This window comes from Notolepis coatsorum, assembly GCF_963971535.1.
Source record: "Notolepis coatsorum genome assembly, chromosome: 11".
Taxonomy (NCBI): Eukaryota; Metazoa; Chordata; class Actinopteri; order Aulopiformes; family Paralepididae; genus Notolepis; species Notolepis coatsorum.
The window spans coordinates 28,793,216-28,811,240 of NC_140175.1; the positions used below are offsets into that span (position 1 = coordinate 28,793,216).

Genomic DNA, 18,025 nt, shown 5'->3' on the forward strand with positions numbered 1-18,025 from the left:
TGGGGTACAGTATGTCTGGGAGTGTTGCATTAATTTATAAAAAAAAAATTGGATTTGTTCTTGATTTATTGTGATTAGGGATGTTCGATATTGGCATTTTTACCGATATACCGATATTGCGATATTGTCCAACTCTTAATTTCCGATACCGATATCAACCGATACCGATGGGTCGCCCCCCCCCCCCCCCCCCCCCCCCCCCCCCCAAAACGGAATAATTTCAGGTAATTAACATTCCATATCTCTTGCCGTGGAATTAACACAACATTATGCATATTTTTGACAATAAATAAAATAAGAATTTGTTCTTACTTGCTTGCCTGGGTAAATAAAGGTTAAATAAATGTAAAAAGAAAAAAAAGAATCTTTGAAAACCGGTACTGATATTTTCCGATATTACATTTTAATGCCAATATCGGACATCCCTAATTGTGATGTTTCTTCTTGACTTGACTTCTTGACTTGACTTTAAGGTAACAGTGTGGTTAGGGTTATGGTTTGGGTGAGGCTGTCGGAAAAGTGCTTCTCTGTAGTGTCGAGGTCAAAAGCACTCGTCTACCAACGTAGTGCCCCGGGTTCGATCCACTGGAAGGTAAACGTATACAATTAGCAAACGGAGACTACGGATAGCACTAATATACCTAAGGGTGTCTGAGCATGAAGAACACACGCAGAGATTTTGAGAAACCAAAAGGATTATATTTGGTACAGCCCCTAATTTGATGCCAGGGGTTGGTCTGTCCATCTATCTATCTGTCAGTCAGTCAGTCAGTCAGTCAGTCAGTCAGTCAGTGTGTGCTTCTGTGTAGACAATACCTTTGTGCGCGCGTGAGCGGGTTGTACAGGATGGAATTCAGCGACGAGGACCCGGCAGTGATAATAGAGTTGGCGCTCAAGACTTTTCTTTCTTTTTAATTAGTTGTCTGAAGCATCAGTTCTGTATGAGATGCATGAAACCCTAATGCAGTTCCTGCCTTTCTCCTCTTCTCCTCTGTTTCTCCTCTTCTCATCTGTTTCTCCTCTTCTCCTGTTTCTCTTCTTTCCTCTTCTGTTTCTCTTTTCTTCTCCTCTGTTTCTCTTCTCTCCCCTCATCTGTTTCTCTCCTCTCCTCTCCTTTTTCTCTCTTCTCTTCTGTTGCTTTCTTCTTATCCTGTTTCTCTCTTCTCCTTTCTCCTCCTCCGTTTCTCTTCTGTCTCCTCTCGTCTTAGCAGCCACCTGCGCTTCCTACAACTTCTCTTTCCTCAGTCCTCAGGGTCTCAACTTCTCCTCCTCTCAGAGTCCAGCTCCCTTCTGGTCAGGTACTCTCTCCCTCTCCCGCTCTCTCTCTCTCCATCACCCTCTTTCTCTCTACCTCTCTAATTGTCTTCCTCCACCGAGCTTCTTTAATCTTCATCGTCTTTCTATTTATGCTCACTGCACCTCCTCTGCGACGTCTTCAGCCACCGCGCTCCTGTTCTAATTAAATTCTACTCTTGTGGAAGAATTTTTCATTTCCTCACGTTAACTTCTCATCTCCTGTTCAATTCATTAGCGAGGACATTTCAAATCCCTACCATGTAATATACAACGATAACATCTCATCAGTAAAGGGAAACTTTGAGATGTAGCATTTTAGTTCGATAATTTGTTCTCCACTAGATACTTTCCCTATCTACTACTACATTCCATAAGAACTAAAAGTTAGCATTGTTAGCATTCCTTGGCAACCATAATGACACTGCTAACTGGTAAGCTTGTGGCTAGCTGTGTGGCCATGTTTTCAGTGAGGTACCGTGCTGCTAATATTGCAAACAAGCCATTCTAAGTAAACCGACGATTTGTGACAATAAGTAGCGTATCTGGTGGAGAAGAATAATGAACCGCAATTCAAATATCTCAAAGCATCCTTTTAAATCAAGAAATAGAACACAAGTTTCCTCTCCCACCGTCAAACCATCATGTGATCCCCCTCCCCCACCCATGCTCCGTGTATCATCACCTTCATGTAAGATCATATCAACTAACCAAGGTTGGTACATTTGACCACGGTGAACACCCTCACCCTGTGTCTTTCTATACTGAGCTTGTGACGCCGTCTGTGTCCACAGTGTTCACTCCACGGGTGGTCAGCTCAGCGGTGGCCAGGTACAATTTTGCGGCGCGGGACATGAGGGAGCTCTCGCTCCGAGAAGGGGACATCGTTAAGATCTACAGCAAGATCGGAGGAGACCAGGGCTGGTGGAAGGGAGAGGCCAACGGGAGGGTAGGTAGAACCTTGGAATGGACGGATACAAGTGTTTGTTGTTGACCGTTTAATCCGAATGTTAAATTGATATACTGTAGCTCTGTGACAGAAATGGGTGGAGCGAGTTCTGGCAGGACACACTAACGGTAGGTTCAAATGGAACGCAACACTAAATTCTGAGGCGACGTGAACGTATTAAAGTCGTTGGACGTGAACAGAGGCGAACAGACGCAGCTTTGCTCTGGGCGGCACGAGCACTCTTCACTCCAGCTGTTTCAAGTTGAGCGAGGAATTCGCCAGACATGACGGAGCAAATGTGGGCAAATGTGAGCATTATTCGTTCTTCACAATGAATATGAAATAGACTAAATGAAAATACTCAAGTAAAGTACAGTACTTGAGTTAAAATACTTTGTTACTTTCTGCCACTGCTTATGAGATATAATTGAGCATGGCAATGGCTATCATGTCCCAAACCTCTATACACAGAATTGTAATAATTTGAATAGGCAAGATTCGAAACATGTCTATTGCATATTAATAGACATAAAATATTGATTCCTCTGGGTCCCAGCGTTCCATGACATCTGTGTCACCTACTGCTGACTGACCTTGACCATGGAAACATTTTGAAAAAGTCTTAGTGCCGAGCTTTAAATGAGCTTTTGTTTTAAATAATTTACTTGCAGTACTTTTCTCACTTTCTGAAGATACTTGTTCATGTTCACAAATAACAATAATAAAAAGAATGGCCTAACTTGCAAATTCTCATTGAAAACTCGTCTCAATTCCCCTGTTAGAACGAACACATGGGAGATGATATATACGGGATGAACAGTGATTGTATAATAACTTATTATTCGTCAACAGTAATGATTGTATAATTGACCGGATCGATTGATGGATCGTCAAGTGATTTTGTGTGTAGATGATTTGGTTGGAAGACATTTGAAGATTTTGTTTGAAGGTGTACTTGGTTATGGATCGCAGGACTAATGATGAGGTGGATTGTTATATAAAAAAAACGATTTATTGTAATAAGGGGTACGACCCGATAAGCATCTCACTTCTTCCTATTCCTTTTCGGACAAGTTCATCAACCTTTATTTATTCTCAAGATTACAATTGAGGTCACCCTCATTTTAAATGTCGTCGAGACTTTTACAAACATTTCAATACACAATAATAAATATGAATAACTATCTATATAGTACTCTTTCTTCACACATGGGCTGCAGTCCAGAGTGCACCACAGCAATTCGTATATAAAAGTAATTTTTCTCTTTTGGTATTTCATCTTTTGTTGTTATCTTTTGATTATTTTATATTGTTTAAAATAAAACGATTAATTCTTTCATTCAGCATTCAGAGGCTGTTTTTTAAGAAAAAGTTCAAACTCTGGTGACGACGCCCCTTGAGTAGAACTATCCCGCCAAATAAATACAGTTTATTTACATGTAATAAATAGTTAAACCTATTGTATGATGCAAGCAATTCCTGACAGAACCACTGTTCAAAAAGCTAAGAAAGGGATTAAAAGGAGGTGTATTTCTATTGTTGGGGTTAACTTGTGGAACAATGCTGATATACATTTAAGAATGAGTAATTCGCTTTTGGTTTTTAAGAAAATGGTTTGTATAGCTATTTTTGAAGATTACAAATGTGAATACCTTTTTTGTTATTTTCTTTTAGAATACTGTTTTACTTAGAATACTGAGTCTTGGGGCGGCCGGGTAGCGCAGCGGACTAAGCGTCTGTCTACCACCACAGAGCCAGTGGGATCGAATCCGGCTGTGGTGCCTCCGGCTTGGCCGACTGTCCATACTAACACAATTGGCAGTGTTAGCGGGTGGGAAGCCGGCGAGGGTGGGTCCTGGTCATTGTAAACAACAGTAAACAGACTCCTACAGTTCGGTCGGGACGCCTGCACAGCAAGGGAAGGATCTGGGAGAGGTAGTGTGACCTTCCACACGTTACTCTCCCAGTGAGAGTCCGCGCTGCCAGGTGAAAAGAAGCGGTGGGTGGGCTGGGTACACATGTGTCGGAGGAAGCATGTGATAGTCTCCGCCCTCCCACACCGACGGTAGGGGGTAGAGTGCGCAACGACCAGGAAGGGGATTGGGAATTGGCATAACGACTAACATTGGGATGGGAGAAAAACGAAAAAAGAAGGGGGAAAAAGATAATTAAAAAAATTCAAAGAATACAGAGTCTTAATTTTGTAAAAAATATAGGACAGGCATATATAAGCATTATGCTTCAGTCTGTACCTTTTCAGCCACTGCCTGAATCAAAGATTGTTAAATGATTGTGTATATTGTATTGTGTGATGACTGAATAAACTACTACTACTACTACTACTACTACTACTACAAGGGTAGGCCTCTACTGAATGTCACTTTCCTACCTGACCTTTCAGATCGGATGGTTTCCCTCGACCTACGTAGATGAAGAAGGGGCGCAGTGAGACTCTGTTTTCACCACCTCCCGTCAAATCACAACCCACCTCACCTCTTGGTTTCCAGAGAAACAACACGAGGAAAGGGAAAGGAAAGGAAAAAAATGTGGAGGAAAAAAAATACATTTTGCTGGATACTCTTTTTTTTTTTTTGTTGCAGTGAACGTTTCTACTCCGGCTCTCTTTCTTCGAGTATGCATCAGCTTTGCTTTTGTTTGTATTTTTTATTTTTATCTTTTTTTGTAGGATGTCCAACTTTGATTCTTGTGTGGAAAGAAAACTGGATTTCTGTCGGCCTCTTCTATGTGGAGGCTTTGTTGATCAGAGAATGCTTCTAGAGAACCCTGACTCAGAAACGGACTGCAGGCTCTAGAGTTTTACATTGATATATGGCTCCCCCTTTGTTGCAGGTCTATGGGAGGGAGGGTTAATAAATGTACAGTATAGATAATTTATTTAATAGAGATACTAATGATTATTGTGCTGATGTTGATATTAGTAACAGCAACGAATCAGAGATGAAGAAAAAAGAAAAAGAAAAGAATACACAGATTCTGTGTTTTTTTTTGTTTTTTTTTTAATGCTGGGAGATTTTGCCTTATGTTGTCATGGTGATGATGCCTTGTAGGCTGACAAAGGTGGAGGGAAAAGACTCTTTCGATTGGTTTGTGTTCTTGTGTGTACACACACACACGTGTAACCCAACACAAACAAGTGCACCCCCCCCCCCACACACACACACATCATGACCATTGTACAGTATGGTGCCTTTGAAGTATGGTCATTGCTCACAGAACTTACGATATCAGCCAGTCAAGAACATTGCCATCCCTGAGTACCGGTCCCTCCTCACCGCAACGACTCTACTGTATAACAGCCAGAGAAGGGGAAGGCCACTTCTTGGATATCATATATGGGGATCAGCTCCCAGTCTAAAAACCCAATGAGAACAGCACGGCGAACCAGTTTAGCTAGTCTCCGAGACAGAATGGACTCCCAGACTTTTGGACATGGAAAAAAACATTGGGAGGGGGGTGGGGGGTTGCTGCCAAATAATTTTCACACAAAACAGTACAAACACATGGGTCTCTCTAGTTGGCTCTTTTATGTCTTTGGACACTCGGAATCAACAGAATGCAAAAAGGGAAACATCACGCCACCCCCCGAACTACTCCAGAACCACCCCCAGAACTATTCCCGACCAACCCAGAACCACTCCAGTCGCCCCATCTCTTGGTGTACAACATGTATCTTATTGTTTTATTTTGCACAGAATCACAATTTCTTTTTATTTCAGAAAACTGGACCAACACCTTAATTATTTGAAACCAAATTCAACCGTGTTTTTAATGTCTGCATGGACCTTTGTTATTATGTATTTAAAACTTTGTTATTTTTTTTTACCATGCCTTATTTACAGATCATCGGGTGGTGGGATGTTTATGACGTGTCGTTAATCATTTTGTCTGAAGATATATTTGGCTGTGCAGACTGGAGATAATCTACACGGTGATTACATTGTACTTAAACAGCGTACCGCAGTGTCACGTTTTTTTCCAATATGAAGGGACATTGTCTGTGTGCTGAACGGCATTCAAGTGTGCAGAACGGGCCCTTAGTAATTGTGTGATTGTCGAGGGTTTCCCCCACTGCTCAGTGTTTACCAAGTATTATCAGTATTTCCAAGTGCCGTCCGATCTTGTCACAACTGTTCAGTCCCCTCACAGTTCAGCGTAGCGTACAGACAGACTGTGTACTCCTCTCTCGCGTTATCACTTTGCTTTCACATCCCGAGGAGACGGCGTACGCGAGGGCCGCGCTGGTTCATGTAGCGTCAGAGAAAGAAGATAGATCGCTATTCTGTTGTATCTTGACCCGTCTAAATCGCCTGTTTAAAGATCCCCTCCAGATGTATTTTAAAACCTTTAATTTTTTTTTATATTGAATAACAATTTGTATAAATATGATTTTTCAAATTGTTCAATAAACTACTGAAAACGGCTTAATATTTACCAGGCATTCCAAGTCGGCAGCTTATACAGTATTCTTTCAAGACTGTGTCAGTGCCTACTCGGCTTTCTGCGTACGCTGCTGAAGAAAGGTGTGAAGTTGCCCCAAATTGGACCATGAGAGGTTCGACCTATAGGCTATTGGTGACATCACACATGAAACTCAGATTTCAGGGTAGCTCAGAGAAGCTCTGGAAAAAGGCGCTCCGGTGACAAGTTCTGCACAGATATCAACCTGTAATACTGTATAGTCAAAGGCATGCAGACCTTGTGGAGTGGAGGGGATCTTTAAGGGGTTTTGTTCAGATTATCTTTTGGACATTAAACTTTCTAAATGTATTCCACTGCCATAACCTTTACAAGTGGTGTTTCAGTGACCCACCTGCTCAGTGCAGCTGCTTCAATAAACCAAGCAACATTTTCTACTTTGTCCCCTGTAACTTGGAACGAGCACAAATGCAGACAGATTAGAGGCAGCTGAAAGTGTGAAAATACATATTGGTAATGCAAAATATAAGCGTCAACAAAATAAAACGAGTGTAAAGAGAGTAGTTTTGAACGTTTTGGAACTGCTTTTTGATCATGTCTCCAGCCCTGAATGTATAACGGTAATAGATGGAAACAGTAACGCTGTCAAAACTTAAGGTATGGTTTCAAAATGGTCTGCATGAGTTCCTACTGTTCCAGGTTGGCCAAAAGAAGGAAGGGAAAAAAAATTATGTGGGGGGAAAAAAAAATATTCCAACACACCTTACCATACCTCCATAAGATACTTAGCAGGAGATATGCATACCTGTACGCTCTTACCTACAACAAGTTGTAGAAAAGAAAATATGTTTAGCCTCTAACCTTGGACTGTCTAACCGTGTGTATTCCAAAGGCCCAACCCCCCACCCCCCAAAAAATACACCTACAGTACAGTACCAGTGTATAATGGAGGAAATGGTATGGAGACATGGACATACAGTAGGCCTAGATGTCGGCCTAGGGGGGACTAAGTCTCTGTGTATGTAGTGGATAAAACCCATTGCATGTGGCGATAGATATTTCACCTCCTGTCCGTACATCCTCAGAGAGAGAGAGAGAAAAAAGAAAACTTAATTGTGTAAATTTTTTTTGAATGGTGGAGTATTTCCAAATTGAGGTCTATCATGAAATAAATATTTCTCTTTTTGTCTAAATTTGAGATTGGTCATTCTTATTATCATGGCTTGAGTTTTAGTGTTTTGATTTCAACAAATGGCAGTAGCAAAGGCTCTATGCAAGACCGCTCTGCGAACACTGCACATTTATTTGCTGAGCTTTCGGTGCAAGACCTTCTGAAATATTCACGTGAAATATATATAATGTTTGAACATTTTAATGGATTTGAAGACTGGTATAGTCGGGGTGGTCCTCTGTAGCTCAATGGGTGTCGGGGGTTTGATTCCCACTGGATCTGTCTGTCATAATTAGTGCCGTCAGGCGATTAAAAAAATGTAATCTAATTAATTACAGGATTTGTAATTAATTAATCGCATTTTAATCATAACCATTTTAGGCCTGATATTTTATATTCTATAATCATATTCCAAATTGCATGTGTCCGGATGGCAGAATTCAGTACTGTATCTACAAAACCTTCTGTTTTAATCATCTTCCCTTTATTCATTTGCTTAGATTTTTCAGGTCTGGTCAATTTTAGCATGGTGTTATTCAGTCAAAAAAAATTATAAAAAAAAGAATTTAATTGATATTCTCATTTGGTTCATTACAATTTACTCAAGCCTAGTAGTAACAGACATGTTCTGATACTGGGAATACATTCCCTGAGATCCATAGATGTCCCTATATCAGATACCAAGAACATGCAAATGGACCATTTAAAAAAAAAAAAAGTTTGTAAATGTTTATTCTACGTTCTTATGGAATGAATGAGATAAAAAAAAGTAATTTAAAAAAATATATATATATATAAGAAAAAGTTTGAGTTAATTTTCATAACGCGATAAATTGCTGTGTAATTAATTAATCAAATTAACGCGATAAACTGACAGCCCTAGTCATAATGTATGCACTCTGTACTGTAGGGCACTTTGGATGACAGTGATCCAAGTGGTACTGTATGCACTGTATTGATTGATTGATTGATTGATTGATTGAAAAGTTTATTAACAGATTGCAGAATGGGTACAGTACAGTACAGCTCAATACATACAATCTATGCAATATGAATAGATTACCACCTCAGAAGCCACATACAGGTAACTCCCTGTATGGACATCATATTAAGCTAGAAGCCAGTCAGAAGCCAGTTACCATCATGAATGAGAAGGTCATTTATTTTTGAATATTTGTAACATAATTGTAGTGTTATAGTTTGATCATACTAATTAATTTTCCAAACCTTGAACAATTCCAAATATTCAACTCACTTATTTAACTCATATGAGATGCAAACCTTTTTTTAAATACATTTTCAATCTGCCTATAGCCTCAAATTCAATAAATAGGAGTATTTTAACAAAGTGGTCCCCTTTGGTTGACCGTTGCTTCCCATGCAGGAGATCCTGGTGTGTTACATTAGATAGTATTTGATCTTTGCTTGTCCCATGTCTTCCTTCACCTGCTGCATTTTACTTTCACTTTCACTCAAATTGAGCTTTTCTTTAAAAACGAAGGTTAGGAATGTCAAGTGAACCCATCAACAAACTGCATGTCCATCGGACTCACGCTTCACCAATTCTGAAGGTTTTTCAAACGATCCAAAATGGTGGCCAAAACGATGGCTGACCTTATTATGAGCATTAGAGGCACATTTCTTTGTCATGTCCAGATACCAAGATTCATCTCTAGGACCTTTGGTGCGGCAGAGCTTTGAGTGCTTATTACAGCGCACCCCCTATGGGCCAATCAGTGCCATATTTCTGTGCCAAAGTGACAATTGGCTATGAACTAGTACTTCATGTTACGAATGTCCCCAAGGGGATCAATAAAGGAATATCTTATCTTATCTCATCATATCTTATGCATGCCAAATAAAACAAAGGTAACAATCCACTTTAATAATCACCGTTTTGAATGTTGTCGAATGAAAGTTAAATTACTTTTGCTTCTGCCGCTGGCTGTATTTACACTGTTACAGAGCGACATGGTCATCTTGTCAAACTGCATATCCATACTTGGTGTCATATTTGACAGCGGTGCAGCTAGGGCTGTCGGTGGAAGGAGTGTGCGTGAGTTGTCTGTCAAAACCACTTTGCTCGGCGGTGCCCACTTGGCTGTACGCCACCCCTGGATGCAGGCTTGCCCCGCGGCTGGTGCCTCGACTGGCAGGTCGGCTCTCAGGTGCAGGGACGTCCTCCCTGGAGCGACACGTGGAATGAAAAGTGTATCACATAAATGGCAATTTTTCAAAATACTAAATATTCACAGTGCAACAACATGAAAACAGGCCACAGTCTGGCTGTTAAATGTTGGCTACCATAGAATCCTAAGTTGGCATGGAAACGTCTCGTTTCATGTCAACACAGCTGCCGCTGGAATGTCTTTACCATGGTAACGCATCAGCTTTTTAAGCTAAGTCTCATCCAATCCAAAACCAATGCTCGTTTCCTTGGCAACTGTTTGCGACTACTGCACTCCTACACAGAGCTGCCTCTACACCTGCCTGAAACAGCTCTGCCTCAAGTGCCTTTATGAACTACAGATTTACTAAACTCTGACCAAAGTTATTAATTTGTATTTCTAAATTAATTTGGGGAAAAAAGGCAGCAACTTTCAATTGCAAGAATAAATAGTATCACAAATAAATAACCATTAAGTTTGTCTGAATTATGAGTATGTATAGTGTTTGAGTAGATAAACATGGCTACATATGAGTGTGTGCACATGTGTGTGTGTGCACAGTGAAATGATTTAATATTTTCAACTGGTTTTCACTTTGTATTTGTAAAGTAGACTAAGAAAAAGATGGACGATTATTTAGTAGCACTGGTTAGTTTACTTTCTCTTGGGACATAGATGTTTGACCGTGAACCGTCGTCCCAACTCCCTGCATAGGACTGTGTGCAACAACTACTATGTTTCAAAAGTCTTTGGTGCCACTTCACTGTGAGCCAGTACCCAGAAACTGAGTGGAATCATTGGCTAGCATCAGGTTGGATTCAACTCCCTGCTGTATTCACTCTACACACATGACTGTGTGGCCAAGTTCAGCTCCAACTCCATAGTGAAGTTTGCGGACGACACAGTGGTGGTGGGGCAGATCTCTGACAACGACGAGAAGGCCTACCGGAAGGAGGTTGATGCAGTGGCACGGTGGTGTCAGGACAACAGCCTGCTCCTGAACATTGGTAAAACCAAGGAGCTGATCGTGGATTTTAGGAGTAGACAGCAGGGGGGACACACACCACTGTGGATAAACAGGGCTACCGTGGACAGGGTGAGCAGCTTTAAGTACCTGGGGGTCCACATCTCAGAAGACCTGACATGGACAACACACATAGACTCAGTCGTAAAGAAGGCGAAGCAGCGCCTCTACCACCTGAAAAAGTTAAGGAAGTTCAGAGTATCGGGGAAGATACTCCAGTCCTTCTACTCCGGAGCTGTAGAGAGCATCTTGACTGGAATCATCACTGCCTGGTATGGAAACAGCAAGGCACAGGACAAGAAGGCCCTACAGAGTGGTGCGCTCAGCTGAGCGTACTACGGGTATTGCACTACCACCCCTGCAGGTCTTATATAACAAGAGGTGCAAATCCAGAGCCTGCAGAATAATGAAAGACCCTCACCACCCCAACAACAGCCTGTTCAAGCTGCTGCGGTCAGGCAAACGCCTGCGCACACCAGCAACTAGGACAGAGAGACTTCGGCTCAGCTTCTTCCCCCAGGCGATCAGAGTCTTGAACACTGAACTCTCCACACACAAGCACACATGAACACACACACACAACACACATACTGTATACGCTCACACACTAACAGTCACTTTAGCATGAACACACACATGCTGCACACGCTCACACTCAACGGTCACTTTACACAATGAAAAGGTCACAAAAAAAATAAAATAATAAAAGAACGGGAGTGGTTCTTGTATAGTAAATAGATGGATATAGCAAGATAGCATAAGGATATATAGTATAACTGTAGATTGTATAGTATAGTATTGTATAGTAGTGTACATAAGACCCAGTGCCTCATCCGTAGCTAACATTGTATTGCACTATCGCAGGACCTTAGCATGTCTTACCATGCTTTTTGTAAACTTTATGTACATTATACCTGTTATGTCTTATTCTTATTACTTGTATTATTGCACAAATGTCTTATTCTTATTACCTGTATTATTGCACAATCGCTGCGGGCATGACCAGCCGCATTTCACTGTATGCTTGTATGCCGTGACAAATAAAACTCTTGACTTGACTTGACTTGACTTGAACTAGTCTTACACAAAAGTGCCATGAACCATCACAAGGTGTAGACTGGGTAATGAGTGAGAGAGTGAAATCTATAGTCGATGAGGCTTTTTGTATCTGAATGCAGGTGTGTGTAATGTCTCAGAAATGTCATAAAGGGGGTTTTCCGATGGGTTTTATGGATTCTTCATTTTGCATCACCATCTTTGATTAACACGAACTAGCCTTAGCTGTAATTTGGTAGCAATTGCGCTAATCTTGTAGGATTGTAGGATAGATGGACTTATTGTTGATGACAAACGTGGGGGCAGACATAATTAAAGATGTTTTGTTTTTTAAACATTGTGTGCCGTCGCTACAATGTACGGCTTGCAACCATTTCCTCGGTAGAACATAAGAAGGTACATCTGATTACACTGTGAGCTTCCTATTTTGAGATAGGACATGTAATCGAGGCTTTTGAAGACTTAAAACACTTGCTGCACTGGATTGTATTGGAGCCTGAGAGGATGCAGCACAGCGCTCAGTGCTCAGTGATCAGTGAAATTAAGGTTTGCCAACATCATGCCAGACACATTTTAAGTAGGGCCTGTGTTAAAAAATAAAAGAAGAAAAAAGTCAACCAGTTCTTTTAATGCAATTCTAGCCTATTGTGACAACGTTGCCTGCTGTTACCTGATCTCATTAGACATCTCCTTCTCATAGCAGGGCCTGGCACTGAGCTTGCAGACGAGGAGCCCGATGAAAATCAGGAGGAGGATGATTAGGAGCAGGGAGCCCACCACGGTGCCAGCTATCACCCCTGCTCTGTTGGGGGCTGGGAGAGAGGGAGCATTAATAACAAGGATTACCTCACAATGCACCTTGGCATCGTTTGTCCTTTTGTGCAACAATGCTCAATGAACAATGAACAATAAGCAAACCATCAACACAACCACAGCGCACATACACTCACTTAAATAAACAACACACTGTAGCACCCACTTTACCACTTTAGACACACGTTACACTTTATATTTATATTTATATTATTGGTAGGGAAATTGCACATCATTCTCATTCCTTATTGCACCTCCTTATTGCACCTCACCACTACAAGGTGGCACCACAAGCTAAGCTATACCTCGCCATTTTTGTACCAGCTGTACATACTGTATATAGATACACTGAACAATTTTGTTGTTTACACTTGTTTACGTACTTGACTTCTTGACTTTCTATTTTATACTTATTATACTTATTTTATACTCTCTTGTTATTATCTCGCACACTCTCAGGAGCAACACAGAAAGAAACATTTCATGCAAAGTATTCTGTATTCTGTATGACAAGTTCAACTAATAAAGAAACTTGAACTTGAACTAAAGATGCGTAGATTATTTTAAAGGAAACCCAGTGTGGAACTGCAGAACCCTCGTCTGTATACACGCCGCCCCTGTGCCTCAAATAGATTCGCTATCAGCTCTATCTTTAATCTTTCAAAATGTTCAGTTGCTATCGCTATCAGCTCTATCTTTAATCTTTCAAAATGTTCAGTTGCTATCGCTATCAGCTCTATCTTTAATCTTTCAAAATGTTCAGTTGCTATTGCTTACCAACTGTCAGTCTGCAACACTACTATCACCGACATCTAAGAAGGGAGATCCCCCCTTGAATGGCCCTTCTAAGGTTTCTCTCCTCCACACTGCCTGTGGAGCATTTTTCCCTATTGTTATAGGTTTTAGTGAGTTTTTCCTTACCTTCGCATGGGGTATGTCTGGGAGTGCTTGCATTCTTTCATTTATTTGCATTTATTTTAAATTTGTTGGACCTTATGGTATTCTTGTTCTGTTCTTGACTTATTGCTATGTTTTCTTCTTGACTTGTTTAAAGAAGACATGTACGGCCCATGGGGACATTAACGTGTGTTGTCGGGCCTTACAAATAAATTTGATTTGATTTGATTTTGATTTGCAGCAGGGTGGCCGTGAGAAGAGGACAGTTTGACAGGCTGCAATGAAAAGGAAGTGTGTGTGTGTGTGTGTGTGTGTGTGTGTGTGTGTGTGTGTGTGTGTGTGTGTGTGTGTGTGTGTGTGTGTGTGTGTGTGTGTGTGTGTGTGTGTGTGTGTAGGTGTGTAGGTGTGTGTGTGCGTGCGTGCGTGTGTGTCTAGGGCAGTGTGGGTGGTTTATACTTGTGTATGTGTGTGTGTGTGTGTGTGTGTGTGTGTGTGTGTGTGTGTGTGTGTGTGTGTGTGTGTGTGTGTGTGTGTCTAGGGCAGTGTACTTACTTACTTAGGCCTTTTATTCCTTTCGGAACATAGGCCATTGATGAAAAGTTTCCACCCCCGTCTGTCTAGGGCAGTGTGAGTGGTGTATACTCACGTGTGTGTGTGTGTGTGTGTGTGTGGTGTGTACTCACGTCTGCTTGCTCTCAGACGGATCCTGCACTGCGCTGCTCCCACAGCGTTCGTCGCCTCGCACAGGTACATCCCCACGAAGCTCTCTGAGTGGTTCCTGATCGTCAGCTCCCCAGTCACATCATCTGTGGAACACACACACACACACACACACACACACATACAAAGGTGACATCAAATGATGGTTATTTTCCGGCTACTCACATAACCATTGGAATCATGGAGAAGATTCAGACCTAAACATGTGTTTATTCAGATTTGTTTTGTGCAACCATCATTACATACTCCACACAAACACACACACACACACACGCACACGCGCAGGGTGACAGTGGCTCAGGAGGTATTCCAGCTCCTCCCAGCAGCACGTTGAAGTGTCCTTGAGCGAGACACTTAAATGAACCCGATGAGCAGGTCGGCACCTTGCATGGTTGCCTCTCTCGTCGGTGTGTGAGTGAGTGGGTGAATGTGAGGCATACGTTCTAAAGCGCTTTGGATAAAAGTGCACTATAAATGCAGTCCATTTAACCATTTACACACAGTTATATTTGATGTGTAGTTACACTATGCTAGCAGCAGAGGGAAGACTTACTCTGTGAGGCTATGGGAGGGATGGCGCCTTCCCGCTCTCTCTTCCACACATAGTTTAAGGGAGTGGAGCCCTTGGCAGACTTGCAGTGCAGGGAGATGGGCTCGCCCACCAGGTCTCCTCCCTCCTTCCAGCACGTAGGCACCGACGGCTTCACTACAACAACACAGACATGTATCCTTTTACATTCTTCCTTTCTTATTTGTATATTTGTTTATTTTGATAGAGTACAGTCAGACATTGATTGATTGATTGAAAACTTTATTAACAGATTGCAGAATGGGTACAGTACAGCACAGCTCAATACATACAATTGTTAAGGGGATGCAGACCAGAGAAAGACTTTCGTCTTGTTTACATCAGGGTCCCCCATTTTCAATTCATCATAACATATGACATACAGATAGACAGTACTGCTACATCTATACATTTATGACATACCAGATTTGCAAATACAGTACTGTTTGTGAAATTGTGATACCAAAAGAGTCCAGAAAAGAGAGTATATACATTTGGCAGAATGTAGAAACTGTACATTGGAGGGTAGGTGGGGGGGGGGGGGGGGGGGGGGGGGGGGGGGGGGGGGGACTGTACATTGGAGGATTGAAAACTTTATTAACAGATTGCTGAATGGGTACAATACAGTACGACTCAATACAAAACAAACTGCTAAGAGGATGCAGACCAGAAAAATAATTTCATCTTGTTTACAACATCGGGGTCCCCCATTTAGTCAAGAGGTGGAGGAGCGCTGCAGGGGTTTTGAATGGGGACATGTGTAACTTTAAAGACGGCGGCAACATTTAAACTACTTGTGACTTTATGTTGAGTAAAATGATATTTTACTGCATTTTGAGGTGAAATGTGAGGTTTAAAATTCAACACGATTTCTGGTAAAAGTGAGTGGTTGTCTTCGTGCCAGTAGAACATCAGGTTCCACAACCGTGGGCATGGACTGCTGTCCGACTCTGAATTACTAAACACTCTGGCGCAGTGTGCTACTACTATACCATTAGGGGTGTAACAGTACGTGTATTCATCATCCCGCGACATCACGGTATACGGTAGGTGCAGTGACTGCAGTCATACGAAGAACATGTCTAGTTATTATTGAGTTATTCTGATCCTAGTGCAATGGGCATTTGTCACCACAAAATGGTACTAAATGATCATAATAAACATCTGCGAGTGCGACCCTGGTCAGGAGGGTCAGAGAGGTCGATAAAGATGAATAAAGATAGCAGCCGTGGCAACGATCTGTTTCCAACAAATTGATTCTAAACGAGTCGCGCATCATTTTAGAATCGTTAGCGTTATGTAATCCGTGACAGCAAGTGGACTTTTAACTGTAAGGGGGGACCCTGCTGTCGCTCGTCATGAATAGATCAATACAGTCCGTATTAATTAATGTTGTGTTTCTTTTTCAAATGTAGCCAAGAGTAAAGACCCTAACCCTATCAAAACAGCAGTCAACGTATCTTTTTTCTTTTTTCAGCACTATGTTTGTTTACCAATCATTTTAAGTGTTATTATTTAAGTGTTTGTAGTCCTATGAAAGAAGGGACCCAGGGCTTTTGAATTTCATAAAACTACACTACCCAGCTCACACCAGCCCCTCTAAAAAATGTTGCCGTCTGGCGTGAAAAAACGTTTAGCTATTTTCGCAATTATGTCTCACAGGTCGAACAAACCTGAACGTTATTGCCATAAAATAGAACGTAGTTTGTTTCTTTACCTTTCTGTGAATGTCTAGAAAAAAAAACACCCCTCAATCTGATGAAAAATGGCAGAGCATTATAAAAGAAGTTACTGTACTTACAGTAGATTTCATTCACGGTCTTTGCTGCCCTGTTAGGGGCGCCTGGTGGTACTAAAACCAGATTGAATTCTGCCATTGGAAAGAGGAGATTTGGCCCGATGTATGATTTGGCCATAATAAGGTCATTTAAAGGCCTGATATTCTATATTCTATATTCATATTTCAAATTGCATGTGTCCGGATGGCAAAATTCAGTACTGTATCTACAAAAACCCCTGTAAATCATCTGCCCTTTATTAATTTGCTTAGCTTTTTTGTACTTGATCTCAAGAAGGTGCAATCTTTCACGTCTGGTCAATGTTAGCATGGTGTTATTCACCGTCAAAGATGAAATTCTCCTTTGGTTCATTACAATTTACTCAAGGATATTAACAGACACAATATTTCTGACACTGGGAATACATTCCCTGAGATCCATAGATGTCCCTAGATACATAGCCGCAGGAAGTAGGGGTGCTGAGGGAGCGGCCCCCCACCTAGAGGTGCAGCACCCCTCGCGGCACGAACGGATATTGATGCAAAATAAATCTGTCACATTATTATAATAGTAGTTTGATGCCGAAACCCGGGAGATATGAGCGTTTTGCATAGCTCTAGAATGGGTGAAGACGAACGTCGGACTGAAATTGAAAGAATGAGACGAAAGCGGGGCGCAATCAGAGGTGTTACTACACAAGTTTTTAATCAGATGGACATTGAAATTGACAAGGAAACTCTGAATGTTGAGCACTTTATTGGATGTACTGGGAGTTAAAGAAGACAGTTTGTTGGAACCTGACCGTGAAATAGAACAGCTAACTCTGACTGATGATTTGGATGCTGAGATTGAAGCTGCGGAGATGTATAAGGAGCGTGTCATTATGTTGAACTGACGGCAGCAGCGCAGAGGGTGAGTGATACTAGTAATTAATCGACTAGATCACAGAGCGCCAGTGAGGTAGAGAAATGTAATGTAACGTGCACCAGTAAACGTCTATATAAAGGACACTTTCGTATTATAACCCGACGTTTGGACAATCCATTATTTGGAAAGTAGTTATTCTACAGTTTGGTGTAGTGTATAAAACGTGTATGGTCCGTGTTTTGTGACAGCGTCGCTGTCCATGGTGCTGAAGGTCGCATTTATAC

At 41.5% G+C, this 18,025-nt stretch overlaps 2 protein-coding genes across 2 annotated transcripts in view; one reads left to right on the forward strand and one right to left on the reverse strand.

Annotated features, from left to right (window-relative positions):
• Nucleotides 1-7,239, forward strand: part of vav2 (vav 2 guanine nucleotide exchange factor) — a gene marked incomplete at its 5' end in the record, with an annotated part of 212,203 nt that extends 204,964 nt beyond the window's left edge. The window contains 2 exon segments of the mRNA XM_084324887.1: nt 2,088-2,242; nt 4,644-7,239. Coding sequence (XP_084181013.1) covers nt 2,088-2,242; nt 4,644-4,691 — 203 coding nt within the window. The 3' untranslated portion in view covers nt 4,692-7,239.
• A 1,873-nt stretch (nt 7,240-9,112) lies between these two features.
• The window catches only part of vsig8a (V-set and immunoglobulin domain containing 8a), a 60,505-nt gene continuing 51,592 nt past the window's right edge, over nt 9,113-18,025 (reverse strand). Inside the window, exons 5-8 of the mRNA XM_084324493.1 lie at nt 15,082-15,234; nt 14,492-14,614; nt 12,769-12,910; nt 9,113-10,035 (exon numbers count right to left, since the gene is read on the reverse strand). Coding sequence (XP_084180619.1) covers nt 9,834-10,035; nt 12,769-12,910; nt 14,492-14,614; nt 15,082-15,234 — 620 coding nt within the window. The 3' untranslated portion in view covers nt 9,113-9,833. The remainder of the gene's footprint in view (nt 10,036-12,768; nt 12,911-14,491; nt 14,615-15,081; nt 15,235-18,025) is intronic.